Below are 25,077 nucleotides of genomic sequence, written 5' to 3'. Positions count from 1 at the left end.
TATGCAGCACAATTAATAATCCAACCATTTGAGGGGTGGCTTACTCGATGTTTCACCAAATGTACCACCCTTACCCGGAATAAGTATCTAAAGATTGAAGGGTGCAGTCATCTTCAAACCAGTGCCAACCACATTAAACAACGAAATAAAAATATATTTATAAAACAATATGGTATGACCGATGAAAAATGAGCGTATTTGTATATTAACCTACGAATAGTCTTTCTCGGGTGTTAAAGTTGCTCCTGAATGCTTGGAAGCCTTCCAAGAACTCAAGTTAGGCAAGAACCTTCGTTACATTGTCTTCAAAATGAATGATGCAAAGAGTAAGTTATCATAAGTAAACCGATGCATTTGAACGTATATGCTCCTGCGGGAGGCAAACGGTATTGTTTGTCTCTTGTTTGAGGTCATTCCATAGCAGGTTAGCAGGCATCGCAGCAGTTTGATATAAGTATGAATATTGCAGAAGCTAACCTAATTTAAGCTGAGATTGTTGTTGATAAAAAGAGCACCGAAAAGGACTATGACACTTTCCTTGGTGAATTGCCCGAGCAAGACTGCCGTTATGCCGTCTATGACTTTGAGTATAACTTGGGCGAAGGTCTTCGCAACAAGATTGTTTTCATCAGTTGGTCTCCTGATGTCTCTCCCATCAAATCCAAGATGGTTTACTCTTCTTCCAAGGATACTCTCCGCCGTGCCTTCACTGGTATTACTACTGACATTCAAGGCACTGATTTTTCCGAGGTTTCCCATGAAACTGTGTTGGAAAAGGTTACTCGTAAGTAAGCTAATCATATGACTTTCTTTCCTACTTTTTGGCTTGCTTTTTTTTGCTTCCTCAGTGCCCTCAGTTGCATGAGAGTCTGTCCGTTTTGTTTATATATGCCTCCTAAATTTTTGACGCTCCTTGAATGACTTTTACGCTGTAGAAATCGTTATCATGTCACGAATTGACGTTGCAAGCTTGCTTCTTTCGTCTTGCTTTCTTGTCGTTTCCTCCTTTTTGTGAAAAAGTCTATACTGCGGCTTCTTCTTTCAATGATATCGTAAATTACGAGTCTTACTGATCACCATGGGTAATGATCTTGTCTTTTATTTTCTTTTAAGATTATGCTATTGATGTCGAAGACATAAAGCTATTTAACTTCCACGTTTGGGTTTTGAAAGAAAGTAGCCGATACTTATGCAACTAGTTACTCGATGAATGTAATGAAAAGAAAGTTTAGCCATTTAGTGGAACTCTTCCAAAGTTGTTTCTAGTCTCCTATGCATTTGCTGTGGAAGTTATTTCTTTTCTCCTCACACGTTTTATGATTTTATGTTATTTTACTCACTTAAAGTAATGTTTCTGAACACCATTAGCTAGTAGCAAGCACATAAACTGAGGAAAAGGTAAATTCCTTTCTTCAAGGCTGCTTTTATAGTCTGTTTAAAAGGAATATATGTTTGTTAACGAACTACATGAAACCACTATAATGTTGACCCAACGAGAGCACACTGTAGATCTTTAAGCATGCATAATACTTACACCATCCAGGAAGAAAAACAAAGATGTTAGAAATGGCAAAAAATGAATGTTACGTGTCATTTGTTTACGAAAATTCTTTTCATTTTTTGTGAATAAACTGAAAGTTTGTTATTTCAGTTTTTTAGACCCAAATTCCTTTTCTGTGCTCGGTTTTTAACGTTAGATTTATATCTTAATAAGCATTTTCGTATTTTGTCATTGGTTCATGATGAAGTTATTCTGTAGTTGTTTTCGGTGCCTCATTACGTTTTCCATCAACTAACTCCCTTCTTAAATTTCCTTTATAACGGTTTACCGTAAGAAGTTGATTCCAAACCAATTTTAATATCTTGAATTGATTTATTATCTCTTATAACTTGCATAGCAGGAGGCTACTAAATTTTTCCTAAAGGATTGTGGAATTTGTAAGCGATTAACAAGTACTAAGCAATCCAAGAAGGAAGAAAATAACAAACATAGCACTCTGATTGTTGAGAGATTGTATTGGCATGCGAAGGTTCTTAACAAGGTCCATTCAAACGATGTCTCGAAAATTATCTGACCTTCCAGTAAGCTCAACCTTTACGGCGAACTTAACGCCTGATCCAGTCGTTCCAACTGTTGATGCATTGAAAGATGCGAGTGATGACATGTTACACATACCGCGCAAAGTTAAGAATGGTGCTCTGTTCACATATGTGATCCCATCTATGAGAGCGAAATCAAGATTACTAGCTTATAGCCCTTCTTGTATGCGTTCTCTTGGGTTAGATGAAAGTGAAGCAGAAACGGAAGCTTTTCAGAAGCTAGTTGTGGGAACGAATATTGATGTTGACAAATGTTGTCCTTGGTCACAATGCTACGGAGGATATCAATTGTATGTTTTTTAGGCTTTAGAAAAAATTCATGTTCAAATGCTTACCTTTGTTTAGTGGTGACTGGGCCGGCCAGTTGGGTGATGGACGAGTTGTGTCCTTATGTGAATTAACCAACCCGGAAACCAAAGAGCGTTATGAGATACAAGTAAAGGGAGTTGGCCGTACCCCTTACTCTCGATTTGCTGATGGAAAGGCGGTAGTACGCTCTAGTATTCGCGAATATTTGTGCTGTGAAGGTACGTGGGTGAACCGAATTTCCCTTTTGTCTGGAGCTAACTGATAATTCAAAACAGCTTTATATGCTCTCAATATACCGACTACAAGAGCATTGGCTATATCCACCCTTGATGGTGTCACCGCAATGCGTGAAACGGTTGAACCATGTGCGATTGTCTGTCGCATGGCACCTTCCTGGATACGGATTGGGACATTTGATCTTCCAGGAGTTGAGGGACGCTTGGATACAACGCGCAAATTGGCTGATTATTGTTTGGACCATGTACTCACAGAAGACTTTCAAGGGCGAGGGATTGGAAATCGCTATGAGCAGCTTTTGCGTGATGTTGCTATCCGAAACGCCAAGTGTGTTGCTAAATGGCAAGTATATGGATTCATGAATGGTGTTTTGAATACAGACAATACCAGTATTTTGGGGTTATCTATCGATTTTGGTCCTTTCAGTTTTATGGATACTTATAATCCCTCATTTACACCCAACCACGATGATATCTTTTTGCGTTATTCATATCAGCGACAACCATCTATCATTATTTGGAACTTGGCAAAGCTAGCTTCAGCTTTGCTAGAGCTCATAGGTGCAAGAGACCGAGTAGATGATCCACAGTATATGGAAAATCTACATTCTTCTTCAGAATTGCTCGCGGAGGCCCATGAATATACACTGCAAGCGTTTGAAAATATCGCTAAAGAGTTTTTATCAATCGTTCGGGAAGACTATTTTCAGTTAATGACAGCTCGCTTAGGGCTACCTGATGGTCCTACTAGTCGAAAACATGTCATTGATGCTCTTGACATTTTAGAAAACCACGATTTAGATTATCCAAACTTCTTTTCATTCTTGACAAGAATGAAAGTGGAGAAGACTGATAGTCAATCATCTGCGGAACAATTGTTTGATTTCTGCGCCGGTAGCTTTAATAAAAACAATCCCCGATTTCGTAACGAAGCTGTTCAGAAGTTTCAAGGATGGCTGGACGCGTACCATCAATTATCTACTGAGGTCCCTGAGGCTACAAGGTTAAATAATATGAAATCTGTAAACCCTCATTTCACCTTGAGAAACTGGGTCCTCGAAGAAGTTAACAAAAAAGCCTACGAGGGTGATTATGACCTGTTTCATAAAGTCGCCAAGATGACCGCTTCTCCTTTTGAGGATTCATGGGGATTTCCAAAAGACTTTGAGGATTCTTATTGTTACGGTACAGGCCCTACGAAGAGTCAAATTCAATGCTCTTGCTCCAGTTAAGCCATTGAGTTGTACGTTTGAGTTTTACATGAAAATATAATGAAATATATAATTTCTTTTTAGTTTCGCCGTACCTTAACTATTATTCTCCTTTTATTAGCTTTACGCTTCCTGGATTATACACGCTTATGAGTAACTTAAACAAAACATTGAGGTTCATCAAAAACATTATTATTAATAAAAATTTATTCATAAGTATAAATTTGCTTCAATATTGAAAAGATAAACCTTTTAGTACACTCAAACCTCTGCTTTGTGCATGCTAAATCCGACCACTAGTAATCCAGAAATAATTGGGATAGCACAGAGACTATTGTTACCATTGCAAATGCTAAACTAAACATAATACAAGGCTCTTTTCTTTGAGCAATGAGGTTCAAAACAAGAATTAGCAATCTATATACCCTTACTCGTAAGCAAACGCAGTAAATTGGATCTTCAAATGCTAAATACTCAAATTTGCTAGGGTTGGTACAGTCGCTGGACAAAATTGGGAAATTTTGTTGGCTACGACTGATGCCAGAAACAGTAAATTTTATTATTATACCGGATTTTCGAATGACACAGGTGTGGGCGTATGTTTATTTGCAGTATGAGCTTGTCTGCTAACAAAAACAGAGTTTTGGAAGTGGTAAGTTTTCAATTAAGTGAAATGGGTTTGCTTATTGATTCAGGAAACTATATTTGAAGATTATGTTGTTCAAAGTAATGCGGAAAATGTAATCAATTTAGAGATACCTGTCGACAACTTTTATAGAGCACTACGTTCTGCGGCAAATGCGAGCGATTCTACAATACGCCTTTCCAAGAAAAATAATCAACCCTTGTTATCATTGTCTACAACTTGGAGCGGACGTGCATTTGGGTCTAATGTCGTGACACATAACATCCCGATTCGAGTTTTATCTCATTCATATGTCTCTGTAATTAAAGAGCCTACGGCTCCTGAACCAGATTGTCATATATTCTTTCCAAGCCTAAATATATTACGACAAGTGGCCGATAAATACAAAAATATGTCGGATCGAGTGATTATTTCGGCCAACATGTCTGGAGAACTACAGCTTTCTGTGTCGACCCCAGCAGCGAAAGTAACTACTAGATGGAAAGACCTTGAAAACCCAGAGCTGGATCCTTCACAAGTGGAGGATGTAAGTAGGCATCCCTCTCAAACTCGAAACCCTAAAGAATTTGTACATATGCGGCTTGATGCGAAAGATTTAGTGAATATGCTTCGTATTTCTAGTGTAGCTAGAAGAGTTATAGCATGTAAGTGCGCTTCGTTCGATGAGAATTTACTCATTCACTAAGGCGTTTATAACTAATAAATTAGGTTTCTGCGAAGGGCATGCACTTGTATTATATGTGTACATTACGGATCCTGAAGATGAGCACACCGCTGTGCTTACTTACTATATTAGTACTTATGTTGACTAGCTTTATGAAATCATGAAGTGTATTTATTTTTTGAAGATATACTAGGAATAAAATGTTTGAATCATTTCGTTGGGTAAAATAAGACCATGTTACTATCGTGAGGTCTTTAAGAAGTTGAATGGATCTTTCTAAGAATCGTCTGATTCAAAGAATCATACCAAAAGAGAAATTTTCTACAAGAAGACGGGCTCGGATCTGCTTACGATGGCATCCCAAAACCAATTTCAAAGCACGTTCTTTACAATTCGATGAAACAACAGAAAACAATCCCACTAATCAGACTATGGTAAATTTGATTGAATCATAGTTAAACTGAATATTTATACGCTTTTCTTTCTACCAATTTATCGTTTTTATAGGTGTTTTTCTTGTTTAATATTTTAACCGAATTCTTACTAGAATATCACAAAACGCTACTGTCTTAAGATAATATAAAGGTGGTAATAGTCGACGTATTGTGCACTCAACACCAAATTTAAAACTACTCAATTTATCTTTCTTTTTCGTTCTGTTTCATTTCATTCTTCTCTCGTTCGTTTCATTTCTTTGGAATTCATTTCTCACTTATAAGCGGAGAATTTTCCAAAGTAATCTTCTACATTCACTGGTACAACATTCAAAGGTTTGAAGTAGTACCGTTTTGCTTTTAGAATTGAACAACTTTCATTAAGAATAAGGGTAATAATTTAGGAATTGATACTACTATTGTGAAATAATAGACCGGGAAAGAGATATGTGCATTGCTTTTCGTTCTTCTTAGTTTTCATTGATGAGTCGATCCATCTCTTAATTTTCTTCATCGGAATAAACTCTATCATTCTGAAGTAAATATAACAATGCTTAATCCCTCAAGAAATGCACATGATGAAAATTCTTCCTACGGAAAGAATAAAAACCGGCAAGCATTATCAGCATATGGAAGAAATGGGGCTTTTCAGTTAAAGAAGCAAGAGCCTCCAAGAATAACTTGTATGCTAGGGCAATTATGGCAGTTTTAAAAATGCAGAATCATCGGACTTTGTACTAACACGTATCTATAGGCAAATTGCTCCTCCTCTCTCTTCTTGAGAGTGTTTGCAGTACGTCTTCTTTTTCTATATTAAAACAATTGCTAATTTTTTCTATTAGAATTATCTCAGAAAACCCCAGAGAGCTCAAAAAACATGTTCTTGTATATCGCATATTCTTTGCGCAACTCGGGTTTAATTGAGAATGAATTTTCCGAGGACTATGAAGCAATTCGAGTAGCATATTCGGGTGCTATTCATGAACTCCTCGCTCAAGCCCACAATGCTAACATTGGCCATGTTTCCGATGAGCATCTTTTTTCTCTGAATAAAACTACTTCATTCATGAGCGTCTTGTCAGATGAATCTCTTTATTCCACTTGTAATGAGCCATCTGAATCTCCAACTCTTCCTGATTCCGTTGATGCATTCACGAATATTGTTAATCACGTATCTTCCCATTCTGACATTTCTGACAGTACATTTTTAAAGAATTCTCCTCTCAATATGTCTGGCTTGGAAGATTATTTTTCACCAAATAATACCAACTTTGAAAACTTTTACAACGTCCAAAAGTCTCGCTATTCTTCTGATTTCGAGGAACTTGAGATGCTTGGAAAAGGTGGTTACGGTTATGTGTACAAGGTATGAAGCGTAGGAATTATATGATGCTAACATTGATAGGCACGTAACAAGTTTGATGGTGTTGAATATGCCTTGAAAAAGATTCCACTCACGTTACGATCTCTTTCTTCTTCAAACATGTTTCGTGAGTCCCGAATTTTAGCTCGCCTTAATCACCCCAACATTATTCGATTCTATTCTAGTTGGATTGAGATTGAGCCTTATCCTCATAACGACCCTGCTGAGTTCGATTCTACTTGCACCGAGGACTTATTAGATTCACGCAGCATTGATTCAAATGGCGGTGACAATCTTTTATTTGATATAGAAACTGATTCTTTAGACCGTGACTTCTCAAGTGCGAATTCCTTTCAGGTTGTCTTTGAAGAGGATTCTCTTGGGACTCATTTCGACCCATCTTATTCGACGAAGCAATCTACTTGCAGTTTGGCAGCTTTATTTTCTGGTTATAAAGAGAGTGAACAAGAATACTCTAAAATGCATTCTTGCGAGCCAGTATACGCAGATAAAGATGACTCTATATATTGTGAAAAAGAGAATCGTTCTAAAAGACTCAATAATTGCTCTCTTTCGTCGAGGTTTGAAGATTCAATGACACATGAGGTCCCTTGTTTCGATCAAAGGCCTATTTGTCTTTACATTCAAATGGCTTTATGTGAGGAAACACTCGAGATTCACTTGAATAGAAGAAATAAACACTTTCATGGTATGCTTCCAAAGAATCTTCGTAACCGATACATTTTGCTGTTTTCTAGAATACTAGAGGGTGTTATGTATCTTCATAACGTCATGAATTTGGTTCATCACGATTTAAAGCCAAGGAACATTTTTCTATCCTCAAGTACATCATCGGAACAAGGTTCGGTTCGTCTACCTTGTTTTTCTGGAAAGCCTCATCTTTCAAACGAACCCATTGAAAGCAAATTTTTCGTTCCAAAGATCGGTGATTTTGGTTTGGTACTTTCGCAGTCAGATGATGGTGACTCGTCTGAAGAGAATGGTGGATTTTATTTTGCAGGCACCCATACTTACGCTGCTCCAGAGATGCTATCAAGGCATATGAAAGCTCAAGCTATAAAGAATAGCACCGCAATTGACGTTTATGCTCTTGGAATTTTGTTCTTTGAGCTTTTGTATCCTTTTGGGACCCGCATGGAAAGAGTTTCCTTGATTAACAATTTGAAAAAAGGTCTTCTTCCTGAAGACTTTCTTGAACAAATGCCCGGGGAGGCAAGTCTCATACTGTCCATGTTGAGTAGTCCAGCGAAGCGACCTACAGCTGCCCAAATACTGAAAACTCCTATTTTTAGCAATATGGCGGTAAATGAACTTCACCTGTATGAAGCTCTGTTAGATGATGTTCAACAACAAAACAATTCTTTAAAGGCAGAGCTAGAAACGCTAAAATCCAAGCTTGTCAATTCTTCAAGTTGATGTTCTACGTTTTATGTCCCCTTTCTTACGTTTATGATGGCTTATTTTACGATCCATCTGAAGTGACGAATTTAGTTTTAACTTTTAGTTTATGATTATATGACCTTTATCCCTTTTTCATTTATGCTTCGAGATTATATGAACATATTTTTGAATTTTTCTCTGCTTCGTTGATTATCCTTTACTGTCATATTCCTCTAAGCAAGCATGCCAAACGTCTATATTAGCAATATACAGGATGGGAAATCTCTACTGAAACTTACTATTAAATTTTTTTTTATCAGTGTTTAGTAGGATACTACAAACCTCTAGGAGTCCTACTCGTTCAAACAGCTAGCTACTGGCGATATTTAAGTATTGAATTTTGATAGTGAGTATTGAACTTAAACTTTTGAATACACATGTTTTGTCATCGCTTGAAACTGCAGTTTGATTATTAAAATCTCTATAGCAACGTCCGAAAGATTTAGCTGATTAAAATAACGTTTATTAGCCACTTATAAACCTCATTATCAAAGTTTCTTTGTTCTTCTTTGTTTGTACTTGACGTAGAAAAAATTACATCTATCTTGACGGAATCCGAGAACAAAGAAAATGAAACAGGCAGTTTGAGAACTTTCCTTTCACCAAACTCTTTTACTACTCATTCTTTGATCAATACATTTGTGTTCTATGTCAAACTTCTTAAAACCATAGAAAAGAAGTCAAAAATTGAAGAGTGAAACAATACATAATGGGGAATAATGAGATTCGAATATCCAAACCCATTATTAAGGGAGATTCAATTCATTCAATTATGGATGGTCCACCAAACGATACATTTGCAACTTCTCCAAAGGAGAGTAGTACCAAATCGGTAGCTTCAAAAAAATCAAGGCAATGGAAGTTGAAAAATGATGATCTACATTCAAATTGGTCGCTTACTTCATCGTTTCTAAGCATTGAAGACAGAAATTCTGTTCCTTCAATGAGTAGCTTAGAAAAGACTCAAAAGAACAACGTCACCGACTCAAGAATCCTTGATGCCGTAGATATTCACCAAAAGTGTCCAAATGATCCTAATTTGGTTGATGAGCTATTTTTAGAAGTGGTTACTACTTTAAAGAAAGAGAACCAGGAATCGTACTCTTCCTTCTTTTGGGACCCGAAGATAACCCTGTCTATGGAAAATAAATGGGCATTTATCACGAATTACCTTATTAAAAAGGATAAAGTACTCGCTGTTAAGCGAAACGAGTCTGAGACTACAACGAAGTGTTCAGTCGCATCTTACATTGAGAAGCTCTTAGATAAAATGCCAAAGTGCAAGCATGTAGAGTCCCTAGTAGTCGCTCTTCGCACTGAATCTGTTACTTGGGTTCGTACTTTTTTTATGATGGATGGCCAAGATCTTTTACTTAAGCTTTTGGGTGACTTTCGGGATACAAGATACCCCAAAATAACAGATGCTAATTTGGAGTTAGCCGTTTTAAAATGTCTCCGTTGTTTGATGAATCATGAAGAAGGCGTCCTTTTCTATATAGATAAAGAGTACATGATAGAGCCCATTCTACTATGTCTATTGAAACCTAAGTTATCCATCCGCAAAATATCCGCCGAAATATTGACCTTTTTGTGTTACTGGAACAATCCGACAGGTGTGAACATAGTCTTACGAGGTATTGAATTATTGTCGTTGAAAAGTAAAAATTCCCTAAATATTATACCCCTTTGGCTGCATCATTGGGAGGTTGCAATTGATAACAGAGGAAAGCTTGGAAGTCTTGTTGGTGCTGGAAAAGACGCCCGTGAAGAAGGGATCCGGTATAACCAGATGGTCCTTGAGTATTGTGTTTCTCAAATGTTGCTCATTAATGCGCTCTTGGAAAACTTTACTACGAGGGAAATGCTGTGCCGATTCAATCAAACGATTAAAGATTCTCGGTTTCAACCTATCCTTGAAAAGATGAGTACCATAAGGAATCAGGATATAGAGAGACAGGTACGAAAGTATTACTATGTTATTGAAAATGCTTTTTCTGATTTGAAACCTCCATCAAATGAGCGTGATTTAGGCTCTTCTGTGCTTAAAATATTTGACAATGAAGACCTGAATGGTCTTCTCAAACAGTTCCTTAAACATTTTTTCAAACTAGTGAAAACTAACAAAGCTCCTTCTCGAATAATTAAACTTCTGGACTGCTATATTTTAAGTCTTCAACCAATTTTTGAAAGCACCTTTGCTTCTGAAGTTGATAAACTACATGAAGAAATGACTTCTGATAGCTTTTCTCATAGGAATCATGCTAATTTTTCTACAACTAATCGAACTTCGAAACATCATCGAGCTAGCGAAAGTGAAATTGCAACGCCAGATGCTGTGGATGCTCCTGGTTATGGTGCAATTTCGTCGGCCATAGGAAAGAGTTTCAAGGAAATGGAAAGAAGTTATGATAATCTGAAAAAAGGTTATGAAGCAGACTTAACTTCGATAGCGGATTCTTTAAGTACATTATTTCCTGACAAATTCTCATGTCTTCATGGCAATGAGAACAACGTCGTTTCGATATTAAAAAAGATGGCCGAAGATGAAAACATAGGAAAATCTACTACTTTGAATGAAAATTCCATGAATTCATCAGAACGGATAGAAGGACAAGAAACCGTCGGCGACCTGACAGGAATAGATTATTCGAAGAAGAAAGAGCTTGGACCAAATGATGACTTAATAAAGCAGAGAAAAGAATCTACCAATCATTCAGGCATCTTGAACCCCATTTTGCGTGCAACTTCTAAACAGACAAGGTCACTGCAAGGCAATCGATCTAGCAAATGTATGGGCTCAGGTAAAGGTATTGATTTATCAAAGGCAAATTCTATTGCCTTTAAAGCCGAGCCTGTATCCGCTGTGTCTATTCAATCGTTTGACGTTCACATGAATATAAACGAGGGTTGTAGTGGCGTCAGTGATAAAGCGGAAAGCCTAAGTCCTATAGTTTATTTCCGCCGAAGTCCAGATGTTGGCAAACTCTGTTCAAGTGAGATTGAAGAATTATCCGAAGAGCCAAAGGACATGAGTACTTTGAATGCTTCATCAAACCAGCTAGAGCAAAGTCAAAATGAAGCAATTTCTGCTCCGCCTATCGCTCCACCAGCTCCTCCTTTACCTCCGGCGCAGATCCCTCAAGTAAATGGTGATACTAAACCTTCTATGACTAATACCTTGAAGATTCCTGACGATTTTAATTCTAAAGAGATTACTACGAAAGATATATTTAATGGTGCAGTTGAGAATAACAGTCTAGCAGGAAAAGAAATGCCACACTGGAAGTTATATTATTCCCCCTCGAAACGACTTAAACAATTGCACTGGAAAAATTTAGAGGTACCGGTCGAGCGTACTCTATGGAATAGACCTTTAGCTGATCCTTTCGTTTTAAGTATCAAGCTGAATTGTGATGGTATTTTGAATAACCTTGAAACTTGCTTTGCCATGAGAGAAGCCAAAAAGTTTAAGAAAAAAGATTCCACTAGTAATGGATTTATGCCTCCTGATTTACAGCAGTATTTTGGCATTCGATTGCATAGATTTGTTTGCTTGTCTTCATTTGAGATTGCTTCCAAGTTTTATTACTGCGATTCTGACATATTGGAATTGATTGATTTCTTTGTGGATAGAAAATTGTTCTTCCAAGATTCATTGAAGAAAAATCTCTCTACTTTCCGTACAACTTGGAACAATGGAGTGCCTAATTATAATAGGGGTTTGCTTGAGCTCACAAAATGGGAGCAAGTATACGTGCTTTTGATTATTGACACTGAGAGTTATTATGAAAAGAGGATGAAATCTTTGAAAGTCATGTCTCTACTTGATCAAAATCATCGCGACTTACAAAGGCAAATAAGGAAAATTCATTGCACTTTACTTGATATTAAGACGAGTACGAATTTCAAGTATCTACTAAACCTGATTTTGCTTCTTGGAAACTATATGAATGACACTCCCAGGCAGAGACAAGGATTCAAAATCGATAGTCTGCAGCGGTTAAGCATGATAAAGAATGAAGAAAACGGCTTGACATTACTACATACCGTCGAAGGTATCATTCGCAAATGTTTTCCTGAGCTAGAAGAATTTCTTCATGATTTGGCAAATGTTCCGGAAGTTGTGAAAGTCAATTTCGATCAACTAGAACAAGACTGTTTAAGCCTTGGCCAATTAGTTAAAGAAACAGAGGAAGATTTTTCTGAAAAAGGCGAATTGTCAGGAACGAAAGCACTGCATCCCGATGATCGCATACGTGAGATAATTACTCCATGGATACCATCAGCGAAAGGTATAACGGAAAAATTAAAGTCAGATCTCATGTCAATGAAAGAGACTTTTGAGTGTACTTTGACAATGTTTGGTGAAAACTCTGATAGCCTTGCTTCCGGAAGCTACTTCTTTGAAAGTCTTCATGAATTTTTGAAGGAATACAATAAAGTTAAACAAGCCAATCTGAAGTTTGAAGAAGAGGAACGAATTGCTCATGTACGATTAAAAGCTTTGGAAGCAACAGGTAAAAAAGACTTGATGCAAAGTACTTTACAAGAAACTATTAAAGATGAGAATGCTGTCATGGATAATCTCTTGAAAAAGTTGAAACAGGGAAAGTGTGATGTATCACGTCTTGTTGACTATGAGGAAGAGCTTTTAGCTTTAGATTTTCCTAAAGATGGAAATGAAGCTAACTCCGATTCAAATGAATCAATGAATTCGCATATTAAACGCCCGAAGACGGTTGTTTTGAAAGCTCAAAACATGCTGAAACAATTAAAATAATCTGATGACACCTAATGACTAAACGATTGAATACGAATAATAATTATGGATGATATGGTCCCAAAAAGGATATATAGACTGAACTAGACTAATAATATAGACGCTTGTGACATGGATATGGAATATACTTGGTAATTAATTATGGTTCATTAGAGGTAAGATTGATCTCCAGTTTACGACTGTAACTGTATAATCAGAGTAGACGAAAATTTGAGTCCGTAAAAGAAAATAGTAATATTTATCTCGCACGAGAAATTTTAAAGTAATCAGTAAAAACATCTGTACCTACTTTGAAAGTATCCTGTACGTCTTGCCAAGTGTTACGCTTTTCATTTTCACGAGATCCGCGGACCCGTTTGTCTTCCTTTATCCAAGTCAAACAGGTCTCTAATAAGGCGCTGTTTCCGGTATTGGTAACAGAGTGGATTTCTGGAAACTTTGAAACAGGACCTGAATCAATGACCTTCCCTAAAGAAAGATGTACCAAGTGTGTAGGCCATCTTGCTAAACCATCAAAGATATGAGTAGCATAGACAATTGTCGCCTTTCTTTTTTCGGTTTCTGAAAGGAGAAATGCTAAAAGATCAGAACGAGCAAGTACGTCCAGATCAACAGTAACTTCATCCAACAAAAGGACGTCAAATGGTCGTAAAAGTCCCATGCAAAGCTGAACACGACGTCTTTCACCATCAGAAACGGCATGCATTCTCCATCGAAGATCAATGTCTAGAATGGAAAGTAGCATATCACGGCGTTCTGGAAATAAATCACCTCCGACAGATGCAATTAGTCGAGCAACGTTCATATCTCGATGAACGACTGGATTATTGACCCATTCTACGCAAGATTAGCTTTTTGTTTGGGTTTAAGGAATACTTGAGCCTATTTCGTCGACACATTGATCGACACGAAATATCAGTCATACCTGTTCCAAGATACACAACAGTACTTTGGGATTCACGAAAAGGATCTTTACCAAATACTGACACCTTTCCAGCCTTAGCTAGAGACTTTCCGGCCAACAGACGCAATAAAGTTGATTTACCTATCCAGCAAAACAAGCAATGTATTAGTATACGAGATGAATAAGAAACATAGAATAAAATAAAATAAAATAAAAAACTTACCAGCACCGTTTGCGCCAACGAGCAATGTCCTGGATCCTCGAGGGAGGCTTAATGAAACATGATCAAGGCTCAGTGGGAATTCTGGTGAGAATGTATACGACAGATTTGAAGCTTCAATGAGATCCATATTGAATTTAACAAGTTATACGCTGTTTTTGGGCAGACACCGCCAAATCTATTCTTTGGGTTATTTACAAGAAAATGACCCTTCTATGATCGAAATAATGAATATATACTAAAAAAAAATATGAGGTAAAAGGATCAAAGTGTTCAATGTAAAGTAAAATTATGGGAGGGATATAGAGGGTCTTTAAGAAGTGTGAAACAGAAGTATGGAAAACACTATCATTCAATCTACGTCCAAAACGAGATTTTCGTTTTTACAAGTTAACGAAATTTGCATTTTCATTTAGTACTGAATTATTTTTATGTGACGATCCAAAAGTTAATTCATGGTGCAAGCTTTTGAATCAGAGTAGTTTATACAAATACTTGAATGAACCTACCTACCAATGTTTAGTTATGGATCCTGTTGTTGTAAATAATTTGAATCTATAACATTTGATGTATGAATCGGCTGTGAGTTTTTCATAATTTTTGCTCTGAGTATATGTGAAAAAGGATCAGACAAGAAGAGAAGTAAAGAAATTCATATGTCAAAATTATGCTTAACGTAGATTTGTCTTCAAATTCCTTTTTCTTCCTGTACAGGTATTTTGTATCAATTTCATTTATTTATTTATAAGACCAGAAGTAACATTGCTGGGGTACAAATATCGCTAACTGTCACGACGTCACGGGTGTCACAGTGTCACGGGAGAAATCTCACACGTTATGAGAATGTAAATCGAGTGGAAATAATAAGTACAATTACAGAATTTTCTATTGGAATTGGACGTGTTAGTACTACGTAGAGTAATAGTAATATGTCCAGGGATCTGATTAACTAGAAAGTGTTTCGATGACCTTATTTAGCCTGATCAGTCGAATCTATCTTCCAATCTGGAGAATTCGACTGTGGATTCTTATTTTATATATCTTCGCTGAGAAAACTAATGTAATCTATTTCTTTATAAGACAAAGTTTCTTTTTCTAAAGAACTTCCGTTTCGAAAGCTGTCTAATTTGTTCAAATCGTATTTTCTATGCTTTGTTTACTATTTGTAATATTATTGTCCTTTAGTCTTATGTTATTTGTTAATACTCAAAATATGCTCTTATGATAGTATATTGTAATACTTATAATCGTAGTAAATTACCTTTTGTAATACCGACACCAGCATACCGTCGGCCGACTTATGAGGCTTTAGGAATCGCTAAATGCTTAATGAAGTCCGGGGCAGCCCTAAATCCACTTGTCTTTTCGCACCGTTGTTTTGACAACAGGGGGACCTCCCAAGCAAGTGTCGCAACTTAAAAAACAAACAAAACAACTACCAACACCTTTTCATTGTGACTAATAGTTGCTACACACTTCGCTTTCGCTGACCCTTTTTCAAGAATTTCAAGAATGAGTCAAGATTTATTTACGAACCCATTTGGAATTCCTCCGCCGTCTGATGATTCTTATGCTTCCTTAAGCCGTTACATAAGTGAATTCTCACAGGCGATTCCCCAGGATCAGTTTGACTCGTTTAGAAGCAAATTGGTGAGCCTTAATGAAGCAGTTATATCCAAACTTCGAGGAGAGACTCTTACACAAGATAACTTGTCTGAAATTCGTGGGATGTTTCAAGAGCTTAGAGAAGAGCTCAGAGAAGATATGATTCAAGGAAGAATGGCCTCCAAGAAGGACAGAATAGCCTCAGAGAAGATATGATTCTAGGACAAAATATCATCAGAGAAGAAATAGAAAGACAACTTGGACTTATTGAAAGATCTTTTCGAGTCAATATGAGTGATATTGTCTCAAGCATCAGCCAAACAAATTCCAAAATGAACAAGACAAGGACCTCAGCACAGAGATCTGAAAAACATTATTAATAGAAAAGCTGGCAAGGATACAAAACCGATTCCGTTTATAAATGGAGAAAATGCTACTACTGACCTACCTGAGTTAAAAACCATTTCCGACATTGACAGTTTGAGTCTAACCCAATTGAAAACGTACGTGGAAGGTTATGGCTACAAGTATGATCGGAATGAGCCTAAACCTTTTTTAAAAAGAAAGATTTCAAATTCTGTCGGTTTAATTTCTCCGCAAAATACATTATATGAGTTTTCCGACAGCACGAAACCCTTCAAGATATAAGGAATCAAACTTACTACACCAGATCGACATGCAGGAAGACTCACACCTCGTCATCATTGATGAATGTTTACGACCAAAATGTTATCTTTATTCTTCCCCCAGATTCTAACACTATAATTTAAGAAAAATGATTTGATACTTCGTCATTCACTTGACTACCTTAATAAAGTCTGGAATTGCATTTCAAAACAACTTCACAACTGTTCTAATCATGAATATCATGTAACCCATTTATTTTTAATATTAAATGAGGTTGTTATAATATACTTAACATGTTAAAATAATGAATTCTATTTTTTTGACATTCGAAACGATTAAACAATCAGATCCGATATAGCAAGGACCAAATGTCATTATAGGTGTTTTGTTAATATTATAATGTATTACAGTACACTATGCTATAAGGATATTGTACAATTTAAGAAAAAACCATAAGACGAAAGGATGATGTATTACAGCTTGTAAACAAACAATTAAAACCGTGATACAGAAATCAAGAATTATGCGATCGGAAAGTAAAGACCCTTATATAATTGATGATGCAATAACAAGTCTTTTGATTGATTTGATTAGCAAAACTAAATATATATATCTCTGTGTCTACAAGCGAATTCTTCAGATTGGAAGATTTGACTGATCTGGCTAAATGAGATGGTTTTCCTGCAAAATCATTAAGCTACCTAGGTCCCTAGACATTATAGCTTTTATATACGTATAGAGCAACGTCCAATTCAGCATACATCCATACTGCTTTAGCTGTTTATTTTATTCGAAAAACATTATTATACGGCGTAAGGATCCTGCTGTGACATAAACAAAACAAGAAATTGAGCTTTTTAAGAGTTCTATCGATTAGTATGAAAGAAAGAGCTTTGTATAGAATTTTCATCAAGATTGACTTTTCATAAAGCATAAGAAACACAATATTTTTGGGTAAACACCGTGGCTTTTTCAGGAAGCTGTAGAGATGGCGAATGAAGAGAAGTCAACGAACGAATTATGTATAGTCACCTTGACCTAATTTGAAGCACTTTTCTTTCCATAATCTATAGAATGAATGTGATTTGGCAAGTATGGATTCCGCTGTAGTTGAAAAGGAGCGTTTATTGAAGGTTTCGTCAAGATTAATCAGAGTTGATATGATATTCGTTATTCCAAGTTTGCAATACTCATTAAATTTCAGGCCTTCTTCAATCATCCATTTGTTGTCAAGGTAATGATTAGGAGACTCCATGTTATTCATAACTAGTAGTGTTCAAGTATGTCGCTTATCATACAGAATTTGCACCGTTTTTCATATAGTTTTCGTAAACGTTCAAATCATTTAGGAATGGTTTCGATTCCTTGAAGGAAACACGAGCAAGCATTCTTAAAATATCCCAGATTCTCAGGAAAAACAGGGCTTGGACTAAGACCATAGTCTAGATGTTGGTAAATCTAGTTTTCCTTTTTATCATCGCCTTTCCTTGAAAAATCTTCCAAAGGGATTAAATTACCCTCAACCTTAACAACAAGAGAACGAAAGTAAATTGAAAGCAAAATCAAGCAGAAAAGACCGAGTATCAAGCAAGGAATAAATGTAAAATAAGATGCAATTCTTTCAATGGTTTTCCTTTTAGCTATCATGTTCATCGCAGGATGTAAAAATTTATCACTGGCTGTTTCGCCATATTTGGCATATGCACTAGACAAATAGTTACAGAGATAAATAAAAAACAAAATGAAGAAATATATAGAATACAATATAACAAAAATCCATGACAGAATTTTCAAAGTACTTTTTTTGCTTTGAAGTTGTTGCCAAAGGCTGCTGCTAGAAGTTAGTTCAGGATTAAGAGGGATCTCAGATGCTATAGGAGCAGTTTTCTCAAAAGTCTCTTCAGGTTGACTCATATTTAAGATTCAATGAACTGGCGGTGGTTGCTTTGAGTATCGTTTTTTCCCTCCCCTTCTGACTTTCAACACCAAAGTGAATCCTCCATCAAAGAACCACTTCAATTATAAAGCAGCGGACTCAACATGTTTCAGCCACGAGTTGTGTACGATTATCGGCAACCTGAAGACAATTCATACGAGGGTGTCAACCAAGAAATAACACGCTGGAATTTTAGACTGTTTCTGCATATTTGCTGTCTTTTATCCATATGCTTTGTTAGCGGAGTACTGTCAATCTTGAAATGCCATAGCAAACCAGATCTAGTCGTATGGTTTCATTCTATTTGCTATATTTTGTGGCTCATGTCTTTTATTAATTTGCAAATCCAAGACGTTTCTTCAAAGTTTCTACCACGGGAAAAGCAAGAAGAACAAAGAAGAGGACGGGACTGATGAGAAAAACAAAGATTTGAATGGCAGCAGTATCTGTCAAATAATAGTAAACGTTCGTCCTAAGTCTCACCCTCAGGAAAGTCAATCTTTACCTGAATATCCTAGGACGATAGGAAAAAGCGACTCAAAAATGATCGTTTTCGCGTCTACTCGTGAGGTTACCAACCGAGTCTTCTTTTTGTTCTCAAATACAGTCCACAGCTACATGAAAACCGCCCTAAAAGTAGCATACATAATTTAATAACTAAAAGCATCAAAAACAAAAAAGTCGTCGCTAGAGTTTTCTACTGCATGCAATCTGGTTTTCCCATATAGTACATATATATCGAATTTGGGGCGTTTATTTTATCAATCAAGGAGCTTTCCCATCAGTTTGTCACGAAATCATCTAGGATAATGAGCTCGCGTATATACACCTTCCACGACATTTGTCTTCAACGATTCAATTCCATGCGCTTAAGGATTCTTGGATTGTCCCCCTCCTATAGACCCAGTCGAGTTTCTATAATTATAAACTTAATCTTTTATAAAGTATATACGACCCTAAAGAGTATATTGCTTTATGGACTAACGCAAACAAAGAAGGAAGGAATAAACGGAGAAATTAAATTCTGACGATTGGTAAAATACATACATTCATGAATTACAGTGAGCCTAAATAAAGGCTACATACCCTAACTGTTCCTAAAACTTCAGTTAGGAAGAATTTGCTGGCAGAGCTAATAGATTTGCTTTACTTCATTGGTTTTGCCAGAAACGTTTTAGGTATATCTCTCCAGACGTTTAGTAATAAGTTGTTAATCAAATTCAACACCGAAGCAATTAACCTATTCTATCCCACTTATATCAAATTTTTTTTACCGATATAATGTCGCTACTATTTTTTAGGCTACAATTTAGGTCGCAGAATCGTTGGTATGATATTGACAAGCAAAATGTCACTTACATTTGTACCAACCTTCGTTTCACATTCATTCACTAATTCGGTATTGAAAAATGAAGTATGGATAAGACAATTTACAAAAGCCATGGGGATTAGTGCTCACAGAATGAAGACGGCAGTAGCGGTCACTGGAACATGAACGACGACGCAATCATATTTCCACAACTTTGACTGATTTCTTGAGACGCATTGACCATAAATACTTTATGTACTATGAGAACTTATACTTTATCGGTTATTTTGTTGTTTTATCGTCCTTTTGGTATTTCTGTTCATTTTTTCTTCACAAATGTGACCTTCCAGGTAACATTTTTCATGTAACATAATCTTTGATTGTCTCATTCTCTAGGAAAATTGTAAAATATGCAAACATGCTTTCCTACTTTGATTTCTTTTATAAAAAAGAAATGAAAAGAAAAGAGACGAGAAGAGAAAGGATTATGGTGATGGTTTTACAACTTTTCAGCGATGCGTCTTGCATTATGTTTCCTGGGTGGGATATATATATTCATTGTTTGACGGATATATAAATCGAAAATAACCTTTTTGGTACCTTTACTGCAGTGTTCACGTTCCCTGGGTGAATAACAAACAAGCATAGTCATAAGTTATAAAAGCACAATCATATTCGCTCCCTCCAATGTAGTATTGGATATTTGAAGTAGCCTTAGATGAGTATCTTATACTGAAATCCTCTTGGTTTGGCAAAAGCTTTGGGTTCCTTCTAAAATGTTGTACAAACTTATAATACAAAAGTTCCTTGCGAAAGGAAAGCCATATCGGTCCTTTCATTACTTTGTTCGTTTATTAGCAAAGGTAAATTAGCTCCATGCCATATTGGTTTTACTATTTTGCAAATAATCTACTCTGGAATAATAAACAGACAACAATTTATAAGAGGAAGAAAAGTAAGGAATTCCTTTAAACAAACCTGAACAAAATGGAATAGCTAAAAAGAGTCCAATTTGACATTGCACAGATGGATAACCAAGTCTTTGCCTTCAAGCTTTTGTTTATTAACGTTGTGTAGCGTTCTTTTTATAAAAGAAGTAAAAACCACCTTTCACCACCAATCTTATATTAATTTCTATTTAAGTTTGTGTATGTTATATCGTTTAATTGTTTCAATTATTAAATTAATGAGGTAAAAATTCTTATATATAAAGGAGGATTTCAGATCTTAATTTATGTGCCACTGGTGAAATTCAAATTTCCAAGAATGAGCAGACGAGACGACTACCGTTATGAAAAAAATGATCATTACCATCATCGATTAGTTAATGAAAAAAGTGGTTCAATTCACGAAAGTGGTTCCCGGACATATCATCCCAACAACCCAAGGTCACGCCCTAGTTATGAATCACGCTTTCCTTCTTCTAATTCTCGAGACTCTAACCATCATTATCATTATTATCCTTCAAAATTTAGTTCTGGAAATCGATTCAATGACCCTGACGTTCATACCAGAGCGAGTGATGAACAACAGACGCCTTTAATAAAGCTTCCTGATGCTGGTTTAGCGAATCAACTAAAATCCACGAAAAAAGCTTGGCAAGATACCTCTAAAAACGTTTCTAATTTTGAACACGAGTATTTGCAGCAGAAATATTTTTGGGAAAAAGTTCGTCCAGACGTTTTTCGTGAACAACTAAGAAGTAATACTGCCGAGAAAAGCTTAGACGACTTTGTCAATAGTGTAAACATCTAGAATTCTTTTTCTTCTCTGTAAAAATAGATTATCTATGCAGTCTATGATTTTATTTCCATAACTTTTGTTTATATAGTACTTTAGTCTAATATTTATCTTATCCGTTGTTGTGTCCCTAGGCAATAGACTTTGATTATAAATAATTTCTGGTGAATACCCATTAAACAGATTCTTGTTAAAATTCAGTCTTCTCAATGCGTACAAACAAAGTTGAAAAAAGCAAACTTTCACCTTGCATGTCGTAAAGTGGAATATGTCGATAACCAGTTTGAAGTCTATACAATGGACATGCAAAAACTGCAATTACTGAATCATTACCAGAGCTTCCTCGATGATGAACCAAAAAACGAATGACAGAGTAGACATCATCTTTCGTTACGCTTTCATAGCGGAAACTCTCTTGCCATATGGGACGGAATCCATTGCGATGTACAACACTTGAAGTCCACCGAAAGGGTGTCTCCTCCATAGAATGTATTTGCACTTGCACAAAAGGACAAAGCGTCTCCGAATTAAACAGCTCTTTGGCACGGCGTAATTGCTGCCCTGATAATATTTCAATGTTTAACAACATTTTCCTGGGTGAATTGTCTAATTGCTTACTTTGCTTTACTTTTTCTTCCATGGTTCGCTGATACTCTGGTTTTAGTAAATAACCACTAGGAGGATCCGCCTGAAAAAGAGCATCGTTTATTTGAAGGCCAACATCATAAGTTTGCCAATTCAAAGCTACCATCTGCACACCCATACGCCAGTAAAATTGAGGATTCAAATTGGTACTGCCAAGCCGTAAAGGACCTGGGTAAACCCGGCATAAATACTTTGTATTATGTTTGCTCAGTCGCGGAAACATCGTCTTTCCATGTCTTTTGATAGTCCTTTCAGAAAATGAGAATATATGATTATACGTTTTTGATTCGGGTAAAGAAAAATTGCGAAACCTGAGTGAACGAACATATGGTGCTATTTGCTGCAGTTCAGATATAATTACTTTTCTTTTCCTTTTCTTTGGCTCATTTGATAAATTCCGCTCTCCGCTTTCTAATTCAGAAGATTCTGTAGTATCCGTAGACGAATCGACAACGCCGCCTTGGAAAACATCTATCGTGTTGGAGGCTGAAATAGTTGCTTGGCATTTCACTTTAATTAAAATCTTGTACAGTAGTTGTTCTGGAGATGGTAGCACTTTTTCATGTATTCCTAATGGCTCAGTTAATAAATAATTTCCAAAAGCTTCTCTCATGTAACAGGCCATTTGCTGCTGCTGTTCTGGACAACAATGAATTTCTAAGGATATAATCACAGGATAAGCAGAAACGACAAATGCATATTTTTTAATAACGTCTATAACATCATTAAACCGGATGATTGATGTAAACGTTCTACCATGACAAACCACCGGTCCATCAGGGCCATCCCAACAGTCTATTTCAATACATTTACAACCTCTTTGTAAAGACCGAATATAACCCTCGATTGAACTTTCCCCAGCAAACTGTTTACCAAGTAAATATGTATTATGCGAAGAAGAGATAATATATTCATTTAAAGGGCGATTCATATTTTGATTGATTGAAGTTAACGGGGCGTTAGCCGGAGACGATAAATAAGAGGTAAATTCAATTAAATCCATTGGAGAGTCATGAGATTTGCAAAACGAGCTATATACAAGCTCAATTTGATCATCATTAATAGTCGATTTTTGGGAATCTCGTAAAAAAAAAATAAATTGATCCAGACTCATTTCCTTCGAATTATCCGTGTATTTATAAAAGATCTGTTTTACTTCTGGCCTTGTTTTCAGAATACTAACGAAGTGTTGGAAACCTTCAAAATTTAGTTTTCCGGTTCTCAGAGTGTCAGCTTTACGAAACATCTGCTCCAGATATTCAAAGGAGGCATTGAGATGTAGCTTTTGACACATACATTGTACATCCACAAAGGTTAATTCCGCTGTTTCATCTTTTTCTAATTTTTCCCAAGGATGGTCTAATTGTTCATCTCCCTTGATCGTTTGAACATTGTGATTTGTTACAAAACGAGACCCTGTAATAAACTCATTTAAACGGTATGTCTTTAAGCCTTCTAAAGCCATTACCCACTGATTAAGACCGTCCATAGTCGGAGAAATGAAATGCAAAGCTTTCATTTTATCTTCAGCTGTGTAAACAATCGTGAACCATCGCTTTTCATTTTCGTAAGAAATTTTAAATTGTTCTCTATAATTTCTAGATTCGCTTCCTTGACGAATTTCTTTTATGTCATCGACACATAGTTTACGGTAAGGTTTGCCAGTGTTTTTATCTAAGATCATATAGCCTGTAAACGGATCCAGTGACACTTTTCGCTGTCGTACCTTCTTTTTAGTCACTCGAAAAAGAAAGCAGCCATTTTGGATGGATTCTGGGACAATAGTCGCAAGCAAGTGCTTTGTGTCGAATATATCAGAGGTAGAAGGAAATGTCTGAGTACTGCTGCCCTCTGATCTTGAGTTATTTGATGATGTAGAAGATTTTCGTAAAGATCGAAGCGGGGCTCTTTGCGATCGAAATAAAATATTCAACTTTACAGATAGCCAGTTTAACCCAGGACTTCGATCAGTTTCACTATACGGAACGGTCGTTTTGGAGTGAGCGTCAAGAAAAGAAGAAAAAGAATTGGATCGCTTTTTTAATGTACCTGAAGAAGAGGCCTCTTTATCACATGTAGTATGTTCTAGTCCATCATTTGAAGCCGAAAGTGGATTGTTCACAGAATGACTCCGGTTTGGAGTGGTAGCAGAGGGCACAAATTGTTCATTTAATTGAAACGAACTTGATGTCCTCTCTAAAGGAACAGGGCTTTCCCTAACTATCTCGATTTCCTGTTGATCCATTATCTTTTGATTGAATAGCATAGATTATACAACCGCTTAAATGTTATAGCCAAAATATCTGTCCTTCATTTTCTAAAACCGTTGTTGGTCTCCAAATTCATTCACAGTTGACTTGGCCTTTTTCCTTTAGAGAGACGGCTTTCTTTTTTCGCCTGAACTGAAAAATGAGGAAATATCTGTAAACAGCCTTTCAGTTGAATTTCAAACAGCTCATTGAAGTTTATACAAGAACTCTGAACTTGACTTAAGAAAAAACACAGCTGAATCTGTTTAGTTGAATCTCAAACAAATCCTATCTATTGCTTTATTGTGCTCGACTGTACTTTAGCAAACCATCACTCTGCTGCAGTAGTAAACAAAATTGTATATTTTAAATACGCGACTATTTTTTCATCAATTCACGCGTCAATCGGCCAATTTAGAAACAACTCCTGCAGAAAGTATGAATCTCACTAACGTATCCGATGAATCCTTTCAATTAAGAGCTTTTTTTATGAAATTTGTCAAATAAGAGGTTTTCAGAGGAACAAAGCCTTTCTTCTCTATACGTACGATATTTTTTCGTGGTCAATGTTTCACATCCTCTGTTATTTCACTTTTTTTATTGCTCTCTTTGTTTATTCTTATTTTGCTATAGCTAAG

The 25,077-nt window shown here is 36.3% G+C and overlaps 11 protein-coding genes across 11 annotated transcripts; 8 read left to right on the top strand and 3 right to left on the bottom strand.

Annotated features, from left to right (window-relative positions):
• The first annotated feature begins 106 nt into the window (after positions 1-106).
• Positions 107-1,505, top strand: SPOG_01126 (actin depolymerizing factor). The gene is made up of 3 exons (XM_013169398.1): positions 107-172; positions 221-326; positions 488-1,505. Exons 1-3 carry the CDS (start codon positions 170-172, stop codon positions 790-792), a joined length of 414 nt encoding a protein of 137 aa, XP_013024852.1. The 5' UTR covers positions 107-169; the 3' UTR covers positions 793-1,505.
• A 47-nt stretch (positions 1,506-1,552) lies between these two features.
• Positions 1,553-4,044, top strand: SPOG_01125 (uncharacterized protein). The gene is made up of 3 exons (XM_013169397.1): positions 1,553-2,390; positions 2,446-2,627; positions 2,685-4,044. Exons 1-3 carry the CDS (start codon positions 2,023-2,025, stop codon positions 3,875-3,877), a joined length of 1,743 nt encoding a protein of 580 aa, XP_013024851.1. The 5' UTR covers positions 1,553-2,022; the 3' UTR covers positions 3,878-4,044.
• Positions 4,045-4,126: 82 nt separating this feature from the next.
• On the top strand, positions 4,127-5,669 carry SPOG_01124 (checkpoint clamp complex protein Hus1). Its single transcript, XM_013169396.1, has 5 exons — positions 4,127-4,289; positions 4,344-4,452; positions 4,496-4,508; positions 4,552-5,146; positions 5,211-5,669. The coding sequence occupies exons 1-5, from the start codon at positions 4,247-4,249 to the stop codon at positions 5,312-5,314; spliced, it is 864 nt and encodes a 287-aa protein (XP_013024850.1). The 5' UTR covers positions 4,127-4,246; the 3' UTR covers positions 5,315-5,669.
• A 107-nt stretch (positions 5,670-5,776) lies between these two features.
• SPOG_01123 (PEK protein kinase Hri1) lies at positions 5,777-8,797 on the top strand. Its single transcript, XM_013169395.1, has 4 exons — positions 5,777-6,283; positions 6,355-6,393; positions 6,443-6,966; positions 7,006-8,797. The coding sequence occupies exons 1-4, from the start codon at positions 6,151-6,153 to the stop codon at positions 8,398-8,400; spliced, it is 2,091 nt and encodes a 696-aa protein (XP_013024849.1). The 5' UTR covers positions 5,777-6,150; the 3' UTR covers positions 8,401-8,797.
• A 154-nt stretch (positions 8,798-8,951) lies between these two features.
• Positions 8,952-13,355, top strand: SPOG_01122 (formin Fus1). The gene has a single exon (XM_013169394.1). The coding sequence runs from the start codon at positions 9,134-9,136 to the stop codon at positions 13,202-13,204; it is 4,071 nt and encodes a 1,356-aa protein (XP_013024848.1). The 5' UTR covers positions 8,952-9,133; the 3' UTR covers positions 13,205-13,355.
• Positions 13,251-14,776, bottom strand: SPOG_01121 (CCR4-Not complex subunit Caf16). The gene is made up of 3 exons (XM_013169393.1): positions 14,332-14,776; positions 14,130-14,249; positions 13,251-14,041 (listed from the first exon to the last, which is right to left on the bottom strand). The coding sequence occupies exons 1-3, from the start codon at positions 14,456-14,458 to the stop codon at positions 13,443-13,445; spliced, it is 846 nt and encodes a 281-aa protein (XP_013024847.1). The 5' UTR covers positions 14,459-14,776; the 3' UTR covers positions 13,251-13,442.
• A 1,012-nt stretch (positions 14,777-15,788) lies between these two features.
• Positions 15,789-16,925, top strand: SPOG_01120 (uncharacterized protein). Its single transcript, XM_013169392.1, has one exon. The coding sequence runs from the start codon at positions 15,841-15,843 to the stop codon at positions 16,147-16,149; it is 309 nt and encodes a 102-aa protein (XP_013024846.1). The 5' UTR covers positions 15,789-15,840; the 3' UTR covers positions 16,150-16,925.
• A 93-nt stretch (positions 16,926-17,018) lies between these two features.
• SPOG_01119 (uncharacterized protein) lies at positions 17,019-18,512 on the bottom strand. The gene has a single exon (XM_013169391.1). The coding sequence runs from the start codon at positions 18,472-18,474 to the stop codon at positions 18,019-18,021; it is 456 nt and encodes a 151-aa protein (XP_013024845.1). The 5' UTR covers positions 18,475-18,512; the 3' UTR covers positions 17,019-18,018.
• SPOG_05194 (uncharacterized protein) lies at positions 18,488-20,783 on the top strand. Its single transcript, XM_013169599.1, has one exon. The coding sequence runs from the start codon at positions 18,601-18,603 to the stop codon at positions 18,907-18,909; it is 309 nt and encodes a 102-aa protein (XP_013025053.1). The 5' UTR covers positions 18,488-18,600; the 3' UTR covers positions 18,910-20,783.
• A 129-nt stretch (positions 20,784-20,912) lies between these two features.
• On the top strand, positions 20,913-21,726 carry SPOG_01118 (small histone ubiquitination factor Shf1). Its single transcript, XM_013169390.1, has one exon. It carries the CDS (start codon positions 21,072-21,074, stop codon positions 21,558-21,560), a length of 489 nt encoding a protein of 162 aa, XP_013024844.1. The 5' UTR covers positions 20,913-21,071; the 3' UTR covers positions 21,561-21,726.
• SPOG_01117 (phosphoinositide phospholipase C Plc1) lies at positions 20,997-25,053 on the bottom strand. The gene has a single exon (XM_013169389.1). It carries the CDS (start codon positions 24,454-24,456, stop codon positions 21,736-21,738), a length of 2,721 nt encoding a protein of 906 aa, XP_013024843.1. The 5' UTR covers positions 24,457-25,053; the 3' UTR covers positions 20,997-21,735.
• Positions 25,054-25,077: the final 24 nt, after the last annotated feature.

Source organism: Schizosaccharomyces cryophilus (assembly GCF_000004155.1).
Source record: "Schizosaccharomyces cryophilus OY26 unplaced genomic scaffold supercont4.6, whole genome shotgun sequence".
In the NCBI taxonomy this organism is placed as follows: Eukaryota; Fungi; Ascomycota; class Schizosaccharomycetes; order Schizosaccharomycetales; family Schizosaccharomycetaceae; genus Schizosaccharomyces; species Schizosaccharomyces cryophilus.
Note: the sequence above shows the minus strand (reverse complement) of the source record. Positions and strands in the feature narration are given on the sequence as shown.